The sequence below is a fragment of the Helianthus annuus genome, chromosome 17 (genome assembly GCF_002127325.2).
Source record: "Helianthus annuus cultivar XRQ/B chromosome 17, HanXRQr2.0-SUNRISE, whole genome shotgun sequence".
Classification (NCBI taxonomy): Eukaryota; Viridiplantae; Streptophyta; class Magnoliopsida; order Asterales; family Asteraceae; genus Helianthus; species Helianthus annuus.
The window spans coordinates 121475491-121499633 of record NC_035449.2 but is presented as its reverse complement, the minus strand read 5'-3'; the positions used below and the strand labels follow the sequence as shown (position 1 = coordinate 121499633).

The 24143-nt window shown below is 40.3% G+C and overlaps 1 protein-coding gene across 1 annotated transcript; it reads right to left on the bottom strand.

The window, feature by feature from the left end:
* Window positions 1–16871: 16871 nt before the first annotated feature.
* LOC110922830 lies at window positions 16872–20533 on the bottom strand. The gene is made up of 2 exons (XM_022167030.2): window positions 18107–20533; window positions 16872–17164 (listed from the first exon to the last, which is right to left on the bottom strand). The coding sequence occupies exons 1-2, from the start codon at window positions 20468–20470 to the stop codon at window positions 17093–17095; spliced, it is 2436 nt and encodes an 811-aa protein (XP_022022722.1). The 5' UTR covers window positions 20471–20533; the 3' UTR covers window positions 16872–17092.
* Between the last annotated feature and the right edge of the window lie 3610 nt (window positions 20534–24143).

The following is a 24143-nucleotide window of genomic DNA, read 5'->3' as shown; positions in this document are numbered from 1 at the left end:
CCACGACTGGAAACCCAAATTCTTCTTCATCCGGGAAGAGGTACTTCCTATTGCCATGCCCTTCAGGGACTGGACTGATGCAGTGTTGAAGGAAGATCTTCCAATCCCCAAGCAAGCATTGTGGTATCAACAATTAACCCCTACCCCGAATCGAGTATTTGGGGAAAGTGTGTTGGTGGCCGCGCGGATGAGTGACCAGTGGTCACCAGACAGCAAAGAGGTGCCTGTCTTGAAGATTGGCGATCAAGGTCAGTGATTTTCTTCCTTCTCTTTGTTTCAAGTGTTTGTTTTATTGTTACTTGTGTTATTTGGACGTGTAGAGGCGCAACTATATCAAGCGGCCTTCGCTACATTTGGTGGGTCTATGGGCGTGCGACCACTGCGCGAGGACGAGGAGAGCTGGTACGAGCAAATCAGAGGCAATTTTATGTACCCTGTTGCTGATGCCTTTACCTCGCCGCCTACCGCGACTGAAGGTGCGCAATTCCCTAAACCTCGTCCTTTGCGCTCTGTGACTTCCGCTGGGAAAGAGGTTGTCTATCTTTCCAGCGAGGAGTCTGTAGGGTCTTCAAACGACGAGTTAAGTTCATGGTCTAACATCTTTGCAGGTGTGTTGCGCGACCTGGGGATTGACCCAGAAGAGAAGAAGAAGAAACCCCTGAAGAAGAAGAAAACAGTCAATTTGGATCCGGAGGTGACCAGCAAGGGGGCTGGTAGTAGTCGCGCAACCGCTGCCGCTGTTAAAGGTACTCTTCGCCTTCGACAGAGTGACTTAAACGATTATGTGATAATAAGTGACTCACTTGAAGGCTTATCGCGCACAGCTGAGACAAAGACTGGAGCGGGTAGCTCAAAGAGCTCTGGAAGCGCGGGTTCTCGTAACCCTGATGCTGGCGCGACCCCTTCGGTGCATGAAGAAGAGGAAACTGAAGAAGAAGATGCTGTTGCCCAGTTGGTAGGCAGAAAGAGAGTTAGGAGCGAGACCACAGCTGGTGTGGCCTCTGCACCGATTGTTGATGTGATTCCCTTGGTTGGGAAAACGAGCAAACTGCGCTCTCTGTACAAGTTCTCTCCTGGTAAGCTCTTGATTTCTCTCCCTTTAGTTATGTTCCTTGCTTAATTACTTGTTTTATTTTTGCAGAGATCAAGAAGAAGACCCCTGAGAAGGGTGTCAAGTTTACTGAGCCCGAGCCGAAGAGGCCGAAGATTACTATCAAGTCCTCTCAGACTGCTGATAGTGAGTCTGCTAGAGAGAAAAGTGTGGCTGAACAAGACGCGGCGAAGGCTGTTGAGGCGCAGCGGAAGGCTGAGGAACGTCGCAAGAAGGAGGAAGAGAAAAAGAAGAAAGCTGAGGAGGATAAGAAGAAAAAAACTGAGGAGGAGAAAAAGAAGAAGGTTGAAGAGGAGAAGAGGGTCGAAGAGGCGAAGAAGAGAGCCTTTGAGTTGGAGAGGGAGCAAGAACAGAAGAAGGCTATGGAAAAGCCTGTCAATGTTCAAGAGTTTGAGGTCGTTAGGGGTTCTGAGAGGAGGCAAGAGCCTGAAGTCGTCAAACCTACCCACCCCGCGCATGTTGAGACCCATGACCGTTCAAAGATACTTACTTCCAAGGGGTCGAGTCGGTATACTTCCAGTGGCGCGAGCTCTGGTGGAGCTGGGGGCTATAACCCAAATGTCATTGGGGCGAAGGATACCGTCGGTGATATATATTATAAGAGTTACACCGAGGAAGAGCGCGGTGATGCTCCTCACCAAGCTCCCTGGAGTTTGAAGCAAAAAGACACATTTCAGGAATTCGGGCCCTGCCGTGATTGGTTCTTAAACTCGTTTACTCCCGGTGAGGTTAACCGGCAGAGGGCGAAGACCCATGAAATGTTGTATCGAACTTTCGTGCTTGGAGAAGCCAATGCTCGCGCTGCCAACCATCAGATAGTTCGTGAGTGGCGAACGATGGTTAGGGAGCGGGCAGACTGGGAGAGCTATCGCGAACGGATGCTGAAACGTATCACCGACTTTGAAAAGTCCAAAGCTGCTTTTGATGAGGAGAAGGCCAAGTTTGATGCGGATAAGAAGGCCAAGGAATGGGGGCGCGAGGGCCTTAAAAATAAACTTGAAGCTGCTGAACAACAACTGGCCAAGGAGAAGGCCGAGTTCAAGCGTATATGCGAGAAGGATAATGAGCGCGCCTTCGCGGCTCGGAACAAGATTGTTGAGCTTGAAGCTAAAATTGCTGAGCTTACTGCTAGGGTTGAGGATGCGCAGGCTGCACATGTTGCCAAGCAGCAGATTGAGGTTTGCGCCAACTTATTTTCTTGCTATGTTTACCAAATAGCCTAAGTCTTTTGCCGCTTTTCAGGTTGAATTAGCTGATACGAAGGTGCAGTTGTCCAGCAAGGATAAAGATCTCCATGCCAAGGATGTTGAGATCGCTGAGCTTAAACGCCGTCTGAATGAGCAGATCGATAGATGCGAGTCCTTGGAGATCGACCTCGAGGCAGAAAGAGTTAAGGTTGCCACTGCTGAAGAGGCGCGTGCTGTTAGTGCCGCCGCTCTTAATGTAGCGCAGACCAACTACTCAGAGGCCCAAGGAATCGTTGATACGCTTGTTTCTGAGGCCGAATGGATGCGCAGTCGTGGAGTGGTGCTGGTAAGTTTATACTTGCATATCTTTGCATGCTTAATTTGCTAGCTGGCCTTAATATACGGTTCTCGTTATAGGTTGCCAACTCTATCCTCAATGCTGGCGAGCTGGATCGCGCTGTCGCTGCTCTTACAGATGCTGCGCGCGCAGTGGGTCATCGGGGAGGATATCTAGAATGTGCCCAACATGTTGAGGAAATGATCGGACAAGAGTTTTATGTGAGCCATTGCTTGGTGACCGACCAGGCTAATGCCGCGCTGACGCGTGCTGAGAATGCCTATGACAACCTTACTTTGCCTGTAATGGATTTGGTTGTGGAAGCTTTAAAGAAAGACGACTGGTGCCAGCGTCTCAAGGCCATTCTTGATCCACCAGTGACTGTGGAGTTATCAGATGAGGAGGAACCAGCTGGCGAGGATGGTGGGAATGGTGATGACGATGGTGGGAACGATGATGATGGCGATGATGATGGTGATCAACATGATGAACTAGAATAGGCTTTGTCGATAGGTTATGCCTTGTAATTTCTGCTCTTTCTGGCTGTACCTTGTTGCGCTGTTGCGCACGTATGACTGAGTATGTTTTGTAATGGTTGCGCTTTTGCGCTTTTGAAATATGATCTTATTCATTTTGCCTTTCGTTTTTCTAGTTACAATAGTTGCACTGTGGCTAGAAACTTTGGTTAAGTTAGCGCGAATGAACGTAAGTGTGACTCTTTTTGTTGAGTGTACTTGCCCGGTCTTGCGCTATGTTTGCGAAGAACCTTGAAGGCCTGCGTTGTAGCTTATAATTTACTGGAGTGTTTTCGTGCTAATCAAAAGTTTAACATGCATTTGTAACTAGGAAATACTGTAGAGAATTAGCATTCAACATGTAAAGAGTGCTTGTATTAGCAATTTGTTAGGCGTGTAGCCCCTGTTTACAGCAATAGTTAAATACATGTTTTTCTTGCGCACACCACCTGGTAACACTGACTGCTGTCTAGTGTGGTGGAATTTTGATTCTTCGCGTTATTAAGTCACCTGAACGCTGACTGCCATCGAGCGCGATGGTTTTCCGGTGTTTATTCTTGATAGGTGATGTGGCGAGACCAGCGATCACCCATTTCTCTGTATCTTCTTGATGTCCTTGCGCACACTCTTCAGGAGGTGGTCCAGCTTGCCACTCTTCAGAGCTTTCTCGATTTCTATGCGCAGTTGGATGCAGTCGTTAGTCAAGTGGCCTGCGTATTTGTGGAATTCGCAAAACAGGTTGAGATCTTGGCCTTTCTTGCTACGCATTGGTAGTGGATCTTTGAGATCCAATTTCTCTGTGTTGAGGACTTCGAGGGGTGTCTTGGTTAGCTGAGTCCACTTTCTTTCTTGGTGGTCCTCTTTGTCTGACTTCGTGTATCGCGCTTTGTCGCTTGCTGCGCGAGTATCCTCCCAACGCCTGCTCTTGTCCTCGCTTGATCTTGAACTCCAGTCGGAGTATCTCTTCCTTTTCTTGTGTCTACTATAATCGCGCGAGTAATCCCTTGAGTAGTGATGAGATGAGTGGTGCTCTTTAGCATCATAACCAGATTTGTACCCACTCAGGGATTCTTCTGTTTGTGCCACGATCTTCGCTGCGTCCATGAGCTTGTCCCATTCTGTTGGCATTCCATCTTTACCTGTGATAGTTCTGATGAGACTATCACAGCGTATGGCCTTCTTGAAGTGGCAACGCATGAGTTTCTCACTGACGCCGCCTATCTCCAAACATTCCTTGTTAAAACGGGTGATGAAGTCCTCCAGACCTTCACCATCTCTTCGCCAAATATCTTCTACTTCGGCTGTGTCGCGCTGGTAGCGACGTTGTTGGCTGAAGTAGCTCAAAAACTGCGTCTTGAAATCTACCCACGATTTAATCTTTCCAGGCGGAAGGCTATCGAACCAGGCGCGAGCCGCCCCGGTAAGAGTTTGAATAAACAAGTGACACCACATGGGCATGTTCCAACCTCCCATGCAGCCCACACTTGTGAATGTTCTGACGTGATCATCTGGATCAGTCAATCCGTTGAATTTCCCGACGGTCGGGGGTAGCTTCTCTCGTGAAAGCGGCGCGAGTGCAATTTTCGGGATGAACTTGGAGTGTTCCGCAGCTTCCGCTGGTCGGTATGCCAGGCGGAAATCTCTTTCAGCTTCTTCTGTGTACCCGATGTGCTGTCTCGGCTTGAAGTACTCGTGGTTTTTCGGCAAGCGGTTAAAGACTGACGAACCCTCGTCATCTACCCAAGTCGGATCGTTCGGGTCTGTCTCTTCCCATTCGTTGTTCATGTTGCGCGACGTGAGCCGGCTGTGAACAGGGCCTCGTTGAAGGGTTGACGGATAGTCGTAATAACTGTCCGTTTCCCCTCTTGTGTCGCGCGTGTCGTGTACGCTCAAACGTCTGGTAGGGGGAGGCCTGTTTATTCTGCCTTGGAGATTGACAACTCGTAATTCGAACCTACTTTTGTGTAACGTTACGTGTTTAAGTGAATTATTCTAATTGAATGAATGCATGATTTTGTTATATGGTATGTATATTAATTGAATCAATTGCACAAGTCTTACCCGATTGCACAAGTCCATGTGGGCCGGTCGCACAAGCCCTTATGGACTCCATATGAACCGAATGGGCAGCCATGTTGGGTTCGGCCCATCATGTTGTTTGATTAGCATTAGGTTATTGTAATAGGTTATTGTAACCACCTCACATTTGTTACCAAATCACAACACACACAAACCCTAACACTTCTCTCTAGAAGCCGGCGACCCTCCCCATCCCTCGGAGCTCTCTTTGATTTCGTTCCCTCTCAATCGGTTAGTGAATTATGTTTTGTTACAAGGTGTTATGATTCGTGTTTCGATATTATGGTTAGAATTGTAGACATGATTTTGATAAGGAACCGTATGTGATGTTCTTGTTAATCGGCTCACATATAGATTGAAAGATAGTGTTGATAATCGGCTAGCTTAGCTTGTTCACGGATTGCTTACATGATGAAATAGAAACTGTTGAATGTTAGTCGGCTGCTAGGGTTTTGATCGATGGATTAATTTTAATGTTTGAAAGTGCACAAATCTTACATTTCGGATTGAATGTATGGCACGTGTTCATGTAAATCGTTATGTTTATAAGTGATGTTCATGTATGGTTCGGTTAGGGCTCTTGAGAAAGCATTTGAATTATGCATGTTTGATCGATTTTGTGTTATCAGATTTGTTAGAATGGTGTTGATTGATTTGTTAATTAGTTGGTAAACTTGGAAACAATGTAACTAATTTCGTGAATGAAGGAAACTTGTAACCGACTTGCATAATATTCTGTAATTAAAACAATCACACAAATCTGATCCGAGCGCACAAGAGGCCACTCGCACAAGGCTTCGTATCGCACAAGGTGCCCGGATCGCACAAGAACTGTTCACTCGCACAAGGTTACTGGACCGCACCGGTTGTTGTTAAGTAGTTGGGCCGCTCAGCCCAAATTAAACCGCACAAGTCTAAATCCAGTCGCACAACCCAAGCAGATCGCACAAGTCTGCTTGGATCGCACAATGTCACTTAAATGTTTCTTGTTGGGCCGAACAGACTATTGGACTGTTTTTGTGTTATTGGGCCGGATGCAAGGCCGATCGCACAACCCATTGTGGATCGCACAAGTCGTGCGGATCGCACAATAGGTTGGGCCGCTATTGGTTGGGCTTTATCTTTGGACTATACAATTAGACGTGATGGGTACTTGAATGCTACTGTCAATGTGATAACATGAATTATGTGTTTCCATGATCTATACGTGCTCGTAACGTGTTTACTCGTGTGAAACCTATGTGCATTATATGAGCCAAAACCTGACTTGTATGATAAACGTGTTAGGACGTGATTGACCATTCTTAATTCAAGTAACTTTGGTATAACCTGCCGAGCAATCCCAGGTGAGTTCAATGCATTTTCTCAAGCATGCGTCCCGGTGGTTTGGGACAACTGGTAAACATTTGGAAGGGAAACTTTGGGTAAACAACTTAATCGGTTTTGGGTATTGAACATGGAATCTATCATCGGATTGCCTGGAGGGCAATGGGGGTAATTACTTGATAGCTCTATTAGGTGGGAAACCTCACACCGGGCCGTAAGGACGGGCGTGAACTAATTATCTGGGTATGGCTATGGTTGTTAGAGGCACACTCCTCGGATACATATGGGCACACTCCCTAGGGTATCTAACGAAGGCAACATAGCAATCGGTCGTTAAGGGGTACCCACTCCCCGGATACACATGGGCACACTCCCTAGGGTATCTAACATGAGCAACATCGTAACGCAACATTGAATCGCATTAACATACATCTGGTAACTCAACACGTTAACAAAACCTTGAACTCACCAGCGTAGTCTGACACACTTGTTTGCATGCTTGTAGGTCGTTAACCTTGGAACATGGACTTGCTATCTGGGAGTGCTGGAGTGGTCATGGATCGAAGCTATTGGGTTACTTATAATTGATACATTGGTTTTGAGTTTTATTATGAAACAACTGCTAAACGACTTATCATATGCTTCCGCTACATAACTCTTTGTGAAATGATATTATGTTTGACAATTAATCTTGGCAAATAATGACATGTTTTATTTAAATATTTATCGTTGGTTCAATGTGATTGGTGGCTCAGACTCTGATGTGTAACACGCCTCGCGGGGTTTCCGCAGGTGGTATTTTGAGGGTGTTACAGGGCGATGGAGGCATCTGGCGCGCCCTTGACTCGGGGGAGTCACTAAGGACGGTTCTGCCGTCAAAACTGCTTGTTGCGCAATCAGCGACTGGTACGCTGCATTGATGGTGGCGATGTTTTTGGCATACCATGAGGCTGGGGTTTCGCCCTCTGGTAAGCCTAATAATGCCGAAACATTCTCGAAGGTCCTTCTCCGTTGTTCCCTGGGGTGACCACTTGAGTGATGCGGGTGATGCTCCCGCACGGGCCCCCAGTATTGGTTCCATCGACTTCACCAATTTCTTCGATTTGTTGGGCTTGGAAGTTTTGGATTCCTTCACCCAACGCCGCGTTAGAGTTGGCTCCAAAGCCGAACTCTGGAATGGTTCCTTGACCAGCCATGGTCGAAGGAAGAAAAGATGTCAAAAGCTCAAATAAAAGAAGATGAAGGTGGTTATAGAAAAAACAGGTGGGCGCCAATGAAGAAACACTGAACTGATTAAGGATACTAATCGGTTTGGTTTATGTTCCTATCATAGTGGTTAATCTTCTAATGAATATTTGAGCTCCGACTTGATGTATGATCCTGCAAAACAGAACACCGTTACTCGTTAAGAGGGGAATGTGGGGGTTTCCCTCTTAACCAGGCTCCGGCGTGAGAATAAGCGACTGCTTTGAGAGGATAATTAAGGGTTAAGAGTGAGAGTAGAGGGAATAGAATGTTTAACCTGTGGAATGAGGTCTCTATTTATAGCCGGAGGGGTGTAAGAGGATATGGGCTGATGGGCCTTGGGCCGGAAATGGACAGCATAACGGATATGCTCTTTATCTCTCTAGTGTCGACCGTTTAGTGGCTTCTAGAAACTCTTTGGTGCTGGCGCACCTTGATTGGAGCCACGTGTCGTTGTTGTCGGCCCTGCTGCTTTTCTGCCATCAGCAGCAAAGTGGAGATCGTGGGACAGATGTCTCCGTCCCCTGATTGGTGCCACATAGGCGTCCTTGAGTACTTCTCGTCAGACGATCGTGGCGCACGATTGACCAGAGCCTGCTGGACGCTCATTGGCTCCTTTTACTGCCACTTGTACCTTGTGTACCACCATAGGTAGCCTTGCGCTCCCCTCCTGTGTGGTTCTTGTTGGGCATCTAACTAACCCGCGCGGGGTTAGTATGTCCATGTGTTCCATTATTTTATGCTAAGTGCTGATATCTGACCTCCATGTGATGTAGGTCGCGCGAGGCTCTCAGTAAGAAGTTTATTAAAATAAGGAGTATGGTCTCACGCGCAACCTCAACTGAGGTTTGCGCGGCTTTTTGGGACCATACCCCTTCACATAGACACCTAGTTTCTAAAAATGAACTACAATAAAAATCATTCACGTTAGCTAAAGAATACTAAAACATGGGCAACTTTTGAAAATTAAAAAGATATATGAGTTAGTCTAGTTAATAAAACATATAAAAATAAACACTGTCCTCAAATATCTTTGAATAGAAAGGTTAAAATTTTCAAAGATTTAAAAACCCAAAAATTTAAATCAATCAAAAGCGCCAATATGATTTTGGCATAAAAATTTTGTTTTTCCCTCTACCCGCTAAACCACTTCCTGCGATGCCGAAAACGAAATCGAAATCGAAACCCCCCAAATTTAAAGTTTTCAACTCCAAATCAATATTTATATATATCTCCCACCCCACAATTCACTCTCACTCTCTAACAATAGCCAAGATTGTTGGTTCAGTTCTGTTTATACATGAAGGAAAACATGAAAAACATACCTTTGATTGCATCAGTACAGGCCAGCAGAGAATCCAGATGTAGATGCAGCAATAGTGTTTGACATAGTTGTCAGTTTTGGTCTGGTTCCTCCTTAGGGTGCAATCTAATGATGGTGGCTAAGAAAACCGAAAAGGGTATCGGTTGTAGGAGAGGAGGTCGAGCATTATGATGTTATGGCTAATGGGATGTCTGATTGTGTAACTGTGTAACCCCTTAACCTCCACATAAGTCTCCTTATATAAGCACTCAGGAGGAAACCCTAATTAGTTAATAAGGGTAATATGGTCCATCAACAATTACCAACTAATTATTTAATAGGTTCTAATATATTTTGATCTCTATAATCTAAATGATTATGATGGATATAGATTAAATATCAATACGTAATATATTTAATCTTACATTCTCCCACTTAGCCGAGTAATCATTTACTATGAGTGTTAGATAAGCCTGATCAGGAGTTAACACTCATTTTAGCCTTAAACAAGTACTATAGCAGAAAAATACAGCCGTTGAATCATTATGCGACTCAGGACCCCCATTAATCATACTATAGCCTTAATTTAAAACCTAATCGTTATGATCAAAATACGCGTAAGCCCTTTGTTTGATTTGTAACTATATTTGTCTATATGCCATTATGCTAGCTTGACATATTCTTAGAGACATACAAAATCAAACCGATGAGGAAAATTAACTAATACTCAGTCATTCATAGTACGATATGCAATTGCGCACGACTATTAATTAATACCCGTCTATGAGCTCTCTTAATAAGACTTATGGGTAATAGCCCTTCAGTTATAGGATCCTTAAGCATATCTAAACAAGTATAGACTTAAATTTACATAAGGCTTCCAATTAATGAAGCGTAAGGAAATAATCTCATTTAGCCTATTATCCTCTAAAGGAGAGCAGTATTTTGTTACATATGTAAGGACCCATTTAACGTTAAACTTATAGAACGAAACTATTGTCCCATTGGGTCTATCTCGGTACGTTATGATATCTATTACATAAGAGACATCTCTGAGATCTATTATATCAAAGTTTGTGTTAACAATGCTTTGACTTATGTAACATATACTTGTCAAAAGAATGTCATCTATATAGACAAGTTTATTTTAGTTGCTCCTACTCATTTTGAGGTAGGTACATTAATCCACTTGATTCTTGATGAAAATAATTACGTTAGCTTTTCATCACATTATGATGTTTGCATTAACCCATACATGGATTTTATTGGCTTACAAATAAAGTGTTCTTTAACCTTCAGTTTGAAACTTTAGGTTGTTATCTAATGAACATGTAAGTGTGTCAGCCATTTGTTAGGGAAAATCGTTTTAATGTTCATCTAATGTAGCTTAAAACTATTATAAGCTACTAGAACAGTGATGATCCTCAAAGAAATCTTTTGTTAGATATGTAATAAAGATTCTTTAATAATTTATCTCTTCCTGAGTACAACCTTTGACAACCAATCATGCCCCTTTGTGTCTTAACTCTTATATTAGGATTTGATTTAGTTATGAACACTCTTAGGTAATTCAATCAAATCCCAAACGTTATAAGAATACAAAAAATCAGTTTTACTAGAAAACAGTTTTATTTCATTCAGAGGATTGATTGACACTAATGGCTTAATTTGAAGAGATAGGATCAGTAAACTTTTCCAAAATCCATTTCAACTTCAATTAGGGAGGTTATGTAATCATCAAAGTTAGTAGGCTTTTAAACCTAGATGACCTCCTGAGTTGATTATTGGGTTTATTAGAAGTTTCAGTTTTATGGATTAGCTCTTGGTTAGGTTGCTATCATTTTCATTCTAAGTTGTAAGGGTTGGTGCAGTATGGTATACAAGAGGTGTAATCGGAGTTAAATTCGGAGTGAAATTTAATGACACTCTTCCCCCCGCCTCCTGTATTCCTTGCAAGTCATGATAAGGACTTTGACTGCTCCTACTGACCTTAGAAATCTTTAGGAACTCAGCATGCGTAGAGTCAATATGTAACGACCAACAAATTCTAATAGAGAAACAAGTTAATGACGTTAGTTGTTGTAGTTTCTCTTGTTGAGGATTATGTTAGTTTAGGTAAGAAATCTAAGTGTGCCCACAATTAAGCAACAATGAAACTTTTGTAAGAGTAGCATTAGATTTAAGGAGATAAGGTTTGATAGAACAGTGTCGTGATGGAGCGATGTCTTGTATAAGAGGTGTAAATTTAAAATTTTCACTCCCCCACCTCTTGCAACTATTGCAGGTTATTATTAAGACACTTAATGCTCCCACTGATCTTTAATATCTCTAGAATGCTACAAGAGAAGTTTCAATGAGCTACGTGACGTGGGAACCTATCACATATACGTTAGACTTTATTTGATTTCTTTAACGTCCAGATGTCATAAGAAACTTAGGGACATATTTAATAGAAATCTTATAAAGTATATGTATGAATAAATTTCTTCTAAGACCGTGGGCCATATGTGACAAAATTTAGATACAAGTTGATAGTCTGTTAAATGATAAATGAATTATGTCTGAATATTCCGTTTGGAATAAGTTCCACGAATGTCAATGAATGACTTATGATGGACCTATGCTTATTCCTCAAGCCAAGTCATATTTTAGGGCTTTAACGTCATGATTTAACATCACTTAAAATGAGATTAGATGAATAATCATCCTCATTAACCATGTCATGATTTCTCATGAATTTTGGTTCTAATGGATGAAATTTGTAAGTCTCATTTTCCTTTTGTCAAATTCTCATTTGCATGATGACAAAAGTTGTGAAAAAGTAAGGTATCATCTAGTTTCATCATAGTAATGTTTCTATCCAGATATTTAGAACAAATAAGATGAGAATTTAAGATAAGTGTGACTTTATGTTGACTATGCAAACCTCACAACCTTCATAACATTGTTAATTATGATACTATATTCTGATTAATATTCAGAATTTGTAAGGTATCGAAAAGCGTTGTTAGAAGACTGCTTATTATGGTTCTTATAGCCTTAACATTTAATTTTGTCACTAACTCTCACGTTAGTTATTTGTCGAGTTCTGGTAAGGAAACGTATGGAACTAGAATCAACTAATCATGTGTTAATTGGAATATTAAAAATTATCAGACTTAAATATCATTAGGAAGTTACTATCTAATTAATGTATCCAACTGTTCTCTAGAATAATGGATAGTCTCGTTGCTTATGCCTAGTCTAATGACATAATTATGCAGTGAGATTTTTCCCTTGAAGAACCTTAACGTTGGGATTAGCACTTGTAATTTGTCTATGGACCTTAGAACAATCCTCTCTTAAGGTTTTATTGGTTGTAAGGTGAATAACATCTTATTTTCCAGTTTCAAACATTTATTTCTATGTACATATGTTGCTTTTCAAAACACTCGTTATACTTTGGTACTTTTGAGTGTTATAGCTGATTTATAATGCATCAAATTGTACAAATGAAAACTTAGTATGTAATGTACTGAAAAATGTACTTATTTCCATGCGTAAGCCCTTAACTTTATGGGTCATGGTATTGTACATTATAATATATTCACATATACCACTTAACCTTATAATTTATAATTTTAAACGAAGACATGCACCTTAAGAGTTCTTGTGATTATTCCAGAATTATAGATTAGTCTTAGGAAAACTTAATCTGGAATAACTTTAGTGATAGCAATTATGTAAGAGAGTTCTTGATTATCATAAGAGACATCATGTTCGATTTATCCTAATCATCACGCTCTACTTTTCTTCTGTAGTGCCTTATCAGAAGAGAGCAATAGGGTTATCGTGTCTTAAGAGATAATCAAGTATTTAATTTAAGAGCTAATTCTTATAGAAACTTTAAATAAAGCAAACATTTTAGGTTTAGGAATTAGAGTGGATGAGATTTATAGAAGAAAATTATAGTGAGTAAAATTATGGGTACTAAGAATAAGGCAGACAAAATGATCACAAAAAATTAATTGAGGATCATTAATATAAGGATCATTATGTGAAGAGATTGTGATACGTCTATTACTAACATCAAAATAATAGACTACTTAAAGTTCTACTTAAACGAAGACAAAACAGCTTTGGCCAGAAGTGTAATCATTTAAGCATGTGTGCAAAGTGGTTGTAACAAATCAGCTTTGGCCAGAAATTGAGACAATCACTTTAGTTATGCACTTGTTAAGTATGCCATCTATGAAGGAATTAAATCAGCTTTGGCCAGATATTAAAACATTCATGCTTATGATGCACACTTAACATAGCTTTCGTAATACTTGAACGATAAGTAGATGTATCAAGTCAGCTTTGGCCAGAAATGATATATCAAAAACTCATTCAAGTAAAGCCATTTTTGGTTTTGTAAAACATTATTTGATCCTCATTAATTAACTAAATAATTACAAAAAATTTTTTCTTTAGTTCACATTCAAACAGCTTAAAATAATGAGATTTCGAGTCGCAACCACGATTTCGAGTAATGATGTTATGGTTGCGAGTCGCAACTACGGTCTCGACTAATGACGTTATGGTTGCGAGTCGCAACTACGGTCTCGACTAATGACGTTATGGTTGCGAGTAGCAACCTCATGGTCTCGAGTAGCAACCTCATGGTTGCGAGTAGCAACCTCATGGTCTCGAGTAGCAACCTCATGGTTGCGAGTAGCAACCTCGTCAACAGCTGTTAATTGTGATATCATAACCGAAAATTCGAAATCTAAGGGATTTTATGATAGTGTTTCCTGTTTTAATAAAGATTTAATTTTATCAAATATTTCAAAATCATAATCTGTTTATCTAATAACAGTTTTTCGAAATCTTTAGAGGACAAAACAGATCAAAAACAGGAAAAACACTTAATAATCCGAATCATATTCCAAAACATAATAGAATTTTCGAATTTTCTAAGAACAAGTGATGAACCCTAAAAAAATAAAACATAAAATTCTGGAACCCGAAACCTGAAAATTAATAATTTTCTAAACAGATTTCGGCTAAAACATAAACCAGTTAATTTCGAATAAACATATGATTAAGCTTTTATCCGAAAACAATAATCTCGAGTGGACAAGGCCGACTCGAAACCGGCTGTTATGATTCATAAGGTTTCAAAATTCCGTTTCCCAAGTTTCAATCCCAGAATTATGGATACGGAAACAGAACTGACTAATCAACATATGCTCTGATACCACATGTTGGTTCAGTTCTGTTTATACATGAAGGAAAACATGAAAAACATACCTTTGATTGCATCAGTACAGGCCAGCAGAGAATCCAGATGTAGATGCAGCAATAGTGTTTGACATAGTTGTCAGTTTTGGTCTGGTTCCTCCTTAGGGTGCAATCTAATGATGGTGGCTAAGAAAACCGAAAAGGGTATCGGTTGTAGGAGAGGAGGTCGAGCATTATGATGTTATGGCTAATGGGATGTCTGATTGTGTAACTGTGTAACCCCTTAACCTCCACATAAGTCTCCTTATATAAGCACTCAGGAGGAAACCCTAATTAGTTAATAAGGGTAATATGGTCCATCAACAATTACCAACTAATTATTTAATAGGTTCTAATATATTTTGATCTCTATAATGTAAATGATTATGATGGCTATAGATTAAATATCAATACGTAATATATTTAATCTTACAAAGATAAGATGGACCGAACGATTTGTTTATTCCAGCAGCACCATCACGATAAGGAAAACATCCCTCCAAACTTCAAAACCATCCAAAATAAGCTCACTCCCAAGATGACGTTGAGGAAGAAGAATAACAAGTGCAGGAAACCGCTTATGGATATTACTAATCTCATTCTCCATTCTTTGAATCAATCTCCGGTCACTTCACCCACTGTTCCTTGTCTGCAGTCGCGATCAGTTTGTCGATCGACTGACGGTTCAATTGGTGCAGGACGTTGCAAATCGTTGAGGTTTTATTTTAGATGAAAATGTTTTTGTATTGTTTGGTAAAATTTGTTGAGTTGGTACATATGTATTTTGCGAAACGAACGAAATGTAATATTGTTACACATAGTTTGCTATCCAAAAAAGGGTTAGTGGCGTAACTTATAATGGTCCAAAATACGCTAACGAAACCAATAGGGTAGCGGTTGTCTGGTTTGACAGACAATTGCAATTTGGTTTCAAAAACCATCTAATAACTACATATCTACTTATGTTAGAGGATGTTGACACACGCTTTAGTGATGAAGTTATTATGAATTAATTTGTTAAAAAGGTTGTTGTTTGATAAATTTAAGGTGATAGAACATATGTCCATTTGTAGATACACTACGAACTTTAGATTTTGCGATTAACAAGAACATCTTTAATGGGTTGTTTTGAGCTATTTGTGTCCGTGAATAGTATAGAGAAGATATCTAAATCTTATTGTGTCCGGATTGTTTGACACAAAAAAAAAAAAGACTTTTGTTCAACTTACTGAATAAGTTTTGAACTGTGAAATAGTCATATCATGTAAATTAGAAATTTCACATAATATGTACTCAATTATTAATGTGCACCAACATCCCACTAACAAAAGTTGTACATTTTGGTCAACAGCTATCACAAGGGGTGATTCTTCTTCTATTGCAACATCTTGAGCGATAGTAACCATCTCACTTTATCCTAGTGACCTTGTGAATCTCTCCTCCACTAATCTCATCCTTGGTGATTGACGCTGTTCCATTCTCCAAATTCTGGAAGACACGCTTTTTCATGTTTTGTCACTTTTCATAAACCAACTTTTAAAGTAACCTTCGTCCCCAATCCCACAAAAAAGGCGGACCATGTTAGATTTACATACTCGTGTTTCCCTCCGATTCATCCAAAGATCAAAATGCCAATTGGTTTAAGTGTTGATCATCCTTCCAACATTTCAGTCTAGAAATAAATAGGTGCTTCTTTCTTAACAAAAATCCAGGCACGCTAGAATGTCTCAATAAAAACGTCCCTAACTAAATCGTGTTGATACTTGAACTCCGAGAGCTCTCTACAATGTACCCCAAAAGTAGGACCTGGTTGGTGTTAATTAATTTTTTAGAACTTATTCAATGTTCAGAATTGTAATTCTCTTTTATTTTAAACGATGAAATAAAAGTTGTTCGATTGAAAAGTAGTTTTAACAAAAGCAAAGATTAATTAAAAAAAATGATATAGAAAAAGAGTTTGTTTCTCTAAGGCATTTATATTATGGTAATCCCACAGACCCACACCATACTAGTTCCGAAGGTGCGACTTTGTGTTCCTGCACTCCAGCAGGTGCCACACGCAAATGCCTTTGTTACTTCTTTGTCTTCATCACGCAAATGCCTTTTTTACTTCTGTCTTCATCCCTGAGTTACGCCTTCACCCCACGGAGAGGCCATCTAGCGGTGCCACTTGGTGGGGCGGTGCCATGTAGAAACCTACAAGTTTGCAGCAAAGGTATAACACATGGTCTTACTCCCCATTTATAGGTTTGACTAACTTTTCATAAACCTATACAACCCATACAAGATGTAGCATACGACCCGTATAATAACATACGAGAGTGTCGTCCTTTTATATAGCTCATACAAGTAAAGGTTGTCATTTCATGCGACCTATATAACTGATTTGGCAAGGGGTCCATTCAATAATAATGGGAGGGGTACGTATAGCATAACCCATTGTAAATCAACTGGGTAATTACCAATAAAACTGCACCAAAATGGCCACGATCAAAACTAATAGCCGACACGTTTGACACCCATAAAATCAACCATGAGAGTTAGCACTAGTTGACAATGGCTACATCAATAATATGCATAAGGATAAGATTAATATAAACCTTGCTACCATAAAATAATATGTTTAACTATCTTCCCAGTAAGGGTGGGGACAAAAGCTGGGTATACTAATAAAAACTATCATATTTCATGCACAATACTACAATCATCAATATTCTTCACCCCAATAATGGCAAAACAAAAGCATTATACGTCTTCCATACACAACAGAGACCGGGGCCGCACGAATCCATCAATGTTCTTCGCTGCCTCCTTTTCCTGTGAAAGATGAAGCATTAACTGTTAAAATGATTGAACTCTGTTTCCAATATCTTAACAGATGAGGCATTAACTGTCAAAATTATTGAATCGTGTTTGGATTGGAATCTTGTATTTAAGTACTCTTTCTCAAATACATTGTGTTTTAAAAGAGTCAGGTGCTCTTTGACAACAGAAGGCATACTATACGCATCATGTACTCGAGGTGCATTTGTTTATAAACCATGTTTCAAACACATAACACACTAATATATATACATTCATGATTCACCAACTTAAACACTTAACAAATATTGCATATTTCATACCCATACTTAAATATGTGATTTAAACGGCTCAGAAGGAGTGCCTTTAGACAATTAGTTTCAATTATAAATACAGTGTGTGAAGAAGTGAAGATCGAAAAAACTAAATAGAAAGAAGAAAAAATAAACTGTTAAGTTTTAAGGACTGTGTGTAAAGTCAAAGAATTACAACACAGGTAACAATAATAATTGTAGCTTAATTAGGATTCTAGCATTTGAGGTTGTTACCCAATTTGCTTTTTGATGGGTCGATTTGGAAGTTGTTTGCTTGAAATTCATCAGTAGTTCGGACCTATACTGTAATAAATTGTCCTTATCATATCAGCAAAATTAATACAATACTTTTTGAAAAAGAAGTGTTAGCGGGTCAACATTGACAGAGCCCGGCCCATATCAACCCATGCTAAAAATGAGCCCAAAATCCGGCCCATTTAAACCCAACCTGCCACATCTGATGTTCAACTAGAATCACTTAATAATATTTTATTCAACTGTTTCGTCATTTAATCAGGTTTAATTAATGTTCCAAGAGCAACATAAATTAATCATGTATAATATAGCAAATACCAACTAAACTAAAGATAACCAATAATTAATAACAATACCAGTCAACTTTTATATAGGGGTTTGTTCATACCTCCATGCTTGCATCATTGTCGGGAACTTCATCATGAGACTTCTGATTCTCAACAGGCTTTTGTGATGATTCCTGTTTATCCAGTGACTTCTGATTCTTTTCAGGCCCGGTTGATAATTCCAGCTCACCCCGAGGCTTCTGAGTCTCTTTTTGTTTTAACCGTTGTTTCTCTAGTTCTCGGGTACTCAAAACCACACCGCCAGGGCCAGCATCCTTAAAAAGTGGTTCTTCTTGAAGAGCAACACGTTTTCTGTACTCAGAAAATTTAATCCGGGTATCATTCAAAGCCTTTCTATACCCTGTTACAAGATCCCCCATCAGATAAAGCTCACGCTCAAGGCGAAACACCTCATAATTCACTTTTACCAACTCTTCATCCTTCGATTTTATAGTCATTTCCATAGCCTGATGACGATCTCGCAGCTCATTCATTGCTAAATCTTGCTGATATTTAGAGTTAGCATAAAATTCTTCTGATGAATTGATAATCATCATAGCTTTTTCCATCCACTGCTGTGCTTGAACCATGCAAGAATCAAAATCAGTTTGTTCTTGATCATCCCACATTTCATCAGCTTTCAACCTTTTACTGTTCCCATCAAGATGGTGCATATTTTCTTCAGGCTCCATCACTCTTTTCCCACGATTATCAAAGAAAGATGGACCACCGTGAGACATAAACGAATCGTCTCTTGATCCAAATAGATTAATGGCAGAAATCCCATGAGAACTGTAAGGAATATGATCAGTCAATCCGTCCCTATCCACCGAATCATCATTCGCCTCCAAGTTAAAACCTTCAACAAACCCTTCACCATCATCACCGCCACCTTCTTCTTCTTCTTCTTCTTCTTCATCATCTTCATCCTCCAGTTGTTCAACCTGTTCATCTACAGCTTCTTCAACCCTAACTTCTTCATAACTATTCAAATCCCTACTTTGACAGGGCTGCAAGATACGTTCACCCAAATCGTTCTTCCAATTCACCTGTTCCTCCATCTCATCCACTTGTTGAATCTGCTCATCTACTACTTTTTCAACCTTAGTTTCTTCATAATCATTCATGTCACTACTTTGACAGCGCTGCAAGGTTTGTTGACCCAAGTTGTTCTTCAGATTCACCTGTCCATCCATCTTCTCCATCTCCACTTCCACCCCCTCCTTGCATTCGTCAGCATCCACCATCGTTTGATCATGTTCTCGAACATCTTGATTTACTATTTTCTCAACATCTAGCCCTAAAGTCAACTCAACATCTTCTTCTTGAACCACAAATACTTTCTCTTCTTGTTCTTCTTTCTCTTCATGTTCATCTTTCTCTTCACAATCATCTTTCTTTTCGTGTTCTTCATCCACTTTCACATTTTCTTCACCCTCATCACCACCACCACCATCTACCATAAAAACCTCACCATGTTGCGACCTTATCAACCGCTGCAAATGCGACGCATAATAGCAGTCACCAAGTTTCTCCCCTTGAGTCAACTCTTTCTCAACCTTATACCAAATCAAACTAGCCGAATCCAGCTTCTCAGGATGCCCATCCCTAATACACCTAGTCCAATTCACCAACTCCACCGGCATAATCCACGACTCCTCATGTAAAAGCACCCAATTAAACACAAAATCCTCGATAAACCCTATCTCCTCAACCGAAAACACCTCCGAATCCACATCCGCCTTACTTCCTCCCTTATCCTGTTTAATAACTGGCAACTCTAAAGCCCTAGCTAAATCGGCCCGATTCACATTAATTCTCTTTCCATTCACATAACCGCATCGCTTCTTACGGTCATAACTAACTATCAACTGAACAAGCAGATCTTTTCTAATACTACTATCTAACTCAACTTTACTAAAATCATACAATCTTAACCGCTTCAAAACATCTTCATGCTTACTCAGATTTAATGCTTTCGGCACAAAAGGTATAGGGCTAAATACCTCAGTTAGGTTACGTATTTTCACCAGTAACCACCTATTACCATAACTTTTACGTTTCCCGCTTTTTTTCCAAAAGTTACGACGACGATTGCGGTTCGACGGTGAAATTAGGGTTTCGGTGTCGTTACTAAGTGTTATACCTGAGTTTTGACCGTGTTTTTGGTGCGATTGTTGAGTGAATGCATCCGGAAGCGTGAGAGTGTGTTCCTGTTTGTGCGATTTTTGTGGAATTTGAACGCCGTGATGATCGAGTGGCGATTGAGGTGTTGTTGAGAAATCTAGAGTTTCGGAATGTGGTGGTTGTTCCAGTGGTGATTGCGCGGTTTGTGGTGGTAAGTTGGTGTTTGAATTTTCGTGAGGATCGGAGAGAGTGCCGGTGAGAACGACGGTGAGAAGCGGTGGCTGGTGGTTTTCGGCCATCGATGTAAAAATGAAAAGTTACTGTGAGAGGTAAATTAGGGTTAGAAGTTAGAACCACTAGATAGATATCCACAATTACCTGATAAAAAGTAGTAAATTTATATAAAAAAAGTAAGTTGTGGATTATATAAAAAAAGTAAGTTGTGGATTCTATATATTTTATAAAAAAATTAGTTCAATGTAGTAAATTTATAGATTTTATACATCAAACATACACGATACGATATTCAGTTTTGAATTTACCTCAAGTTTGGTATAGGTACTATGTTGTATGGTACCGGCTCAACACTTTTAACGGTAGTGTACCAAACTGATGTTGACCGAACAAATACAGTATGGTAGGCTTTGGTTTTAGTTAAAAGTCAGCATCAGCACTACATAGTACAGTACCGGTTCAGTAATGTAGTAGTACTGGTCCCATCCATGGTTCAATGTTTTGTGTAATTGTGGTTTAGTGACGATAAATTGATATCTACGCTTAAAAGTAATCTTATATGCGCCTTAATTATATAATCAGTGAGGACATAAAATGTATAAAAATCAATTGTTTATATGTTAGTTGTATTTCACTCAATTACTATATGAGTGATCCAACTTTTAGTCGTAATTCAATTGTCGAGATTCATTAGTTATGACCATAGGTTGGTCATCATAGGCACATCATATTGTAGTTGTTACCTAATAGTTGTAGTCACTCTAAGAAATACGGATATAATATCAAATATATTCATCAATTCACTCTGTAGTCACAAATTGATAAAATATTAAAAGTAAAAATACTATAATATGTTATAAATAGTGAAGTCTACAAGTATATATGAAAAAATGGTTTGCTACAATCAGGTTATCAACAAATTAGAGATACGCTTAGACCAGGTGGTGTGGCTCAACGCCCTCGCCAAATCAGCCATCATAGCGCCCATCCCCCCATTTCTTAGGCGCATGGAGGGGCATAAATCGATCGTTGGCCTATTAGCGAGTGCTAACGGCTCTTTTTGTGGGGCCTTTCAAAAAACTATTTGTTGAAAAATGTTAATATTTAAAAAAAACTTTTAATTTTTACTTTAACACTATATATATCCCACAATTTTTAACAAAACCACACCATTCTATACAATCTTTTATCTTCAATTTTTATATAATCTCAAACTACCCATTTCACACAATATTTCTCAACAAGAACCAAAATGCGTGGAACCTGAAGGGGTATGGTCCCAAATCTCGCGTCAGCATCGACCGCGAGTGACCATTACCCTTATCAAAACCCCCACTAGCTAACAACCTACTTGTGCCCATGCGAGAACGCGTCGGCACAAGGGTTGAATCCAATCTGCCTAGTAACGAAGGAGAACTTACATGGAACATGAGAACGGTAGAGTGATGCGACATAGCATCACATCTGGTGTATGAAAACGAAAGTATTCACAGCGATGCGGCCTCGCACCGCATCCAGTGAACACTTCTATCAATACAAGAAAGCCTTACCTTAGGCATAGAGAAAGATGAACATAACGGTGCGGCTGGCACCGCACCATATGGGCATTTTCGTCACGACAAGGGATGCAGGCAAATAGTCTCCGCGGACGACGATGCGGCTAGCACCGCATCTCGCGTATTCCTTGGTCACAAGTAGGAGACGCGGTAACTTCAGACGTTACCGCATGTAGCGATGCGGCTTGCACCGCATCCTATGCACTCAACAAGTGGGACTGACACCACAGTACAAGTAGCACCAATGGCAGTTACCTGTCAGAGCTACGTAAGCAATGGACTGACGTGGCGTAACCTCCACAACCGACAAGCCTGACACACCTGCAAAGGTGCAGCACGTCGTCAGTCCATCCATCATCATCCTCCTTCACTCCTCGGCTATAAATACCAACCCCAACCCAGGTTTGAGGTATCTCTTCACAACTCTCTCACTACTACTACTATCTTACTTTGCTTCCCAAGCAAACTACTGATTCTTGATGTGTGTAAAATGCAACATATAAATCACATCAATTAAGGCATAAAACTAACCCTTTTTAAGTACTAATGTTGGAAAAAGAGTGCTTTTGTCTTCCTTTTGTATTTTCAGGATGAAATGAGCTCAAAATCGCAAAAGAAGCAAAAAGACAGCTAATTCTACCATAAATACAAGAAAAGGAACAAAAGTGGACTGCCCGGACCCTCAACGGCACCTCCCAAGGCAAAGGAGAAGAAACAGAGTCTGAACACGCCCCGTGTCCAGCGAACACGGGGGCGTGCCCAGGAAGCAGCAGAAAAGACAAACCAGTAGAAGCTTCCATTGCCCACCACGGGGCCGTGTCCAGCGAGCACGGGGGCGTGGTGAAAGTACAGCAGGCGCATTAATTGTAATTCGCAATTACAATTAATGAAGTGAGAGAATGTCAGACGGGCAAGGGGCCGTGTCCAGCGGACACGGGGCCGTGTCCAGCCTTCTGTTCAGCCTATAAATAGAGGAGCTTGGCTTCATTCTCTCTCATCCCTTGGCACACCACCTCTCTCACACTTCATCCACCACCCACCACCACCATAACACCATCATCCACCACCATCATCCATTGTCCATCGTAGAGTGTGTGAGTCGTCTCGGGATCCAAGATTGATCGTAAGAGTTCTTGAAAATCAAGGCCATGTTTGCCTAAGTCTCTTACATCACTTGGTGAAGACAAGTGTTTAGTATAATACTTTTTATTTTTAATCTTTTGCACTTTTTATTTGGTTTTGTATTAATGACTTTAATAACTAGTTACTTATGTTGAAGGTGATCTTTCCTTATCGTTTGTCCGTGGTGTCTTGGCATTATTTTACTGTCTATATAAAATAAAAGATTTTCACCATTCATATCTCCACGGTCTATATGGAGGTATGTTGGCTACCTGGTCGGGGGTTAAGGGAACGGTTTGGTAAAGGTCTTGCCCTTGTTCAGCGTTTAGAGGTCCTGCTTGGGACCTGGGTCAAATTTAGTAGGATCTCCTTCAATGCCCATAGGTATTGGATGGCGGGGATCCAAACTCTTTGACCCCCTCATAAGTTAACTACTATTAATACTATAACCCGGCTATTTAGGACTGTATCCCTGCTGACTCAGACTACTTAGCCGAGGGTAACGTCACCGCCAAAAGCGGGGCCTACCATAATTTGCATTAATAACTTAATTCATTATCTTTCAATAATCCGACCCTTTAGGATTGTATCCTTGCTGACTCAAACTACTGGGTTGAGGGTAACGTCGCCTTCAAAAGAGGGGCCTACTACAATAATTAAGATAATCTCTTAAACAAGTGCAAAAGTGCGAAAATAATCAAAGGTTATACTAATACACGTGTCGGATCCAAGTGATTCATCTTGTCTATCTGTTTTTATTTTATTTTTATTTTCAGCATTTAGTTAGTTTTTATTTTTCTTAGTTTAAAACATTTTTCTAACCTTTTGATTTGTTTAGACGTTGAGGATAAACCGGTATTAAAAGCTCTTGTGTCCTTGGACGACCTCGGTATCTTACCAACACTATACTACGTCCACGATGGGTGCACTTGCCCATATGTGTGTTTAGTGTTAGTGAATATCGTGTTTTATAAATTTAAAACTTGGCTAAAAGTGTAAAAAGGGCTTAAATACTCATCAAAATAATATTACACTTCACGCACATCAAGTTTTTGGCGCC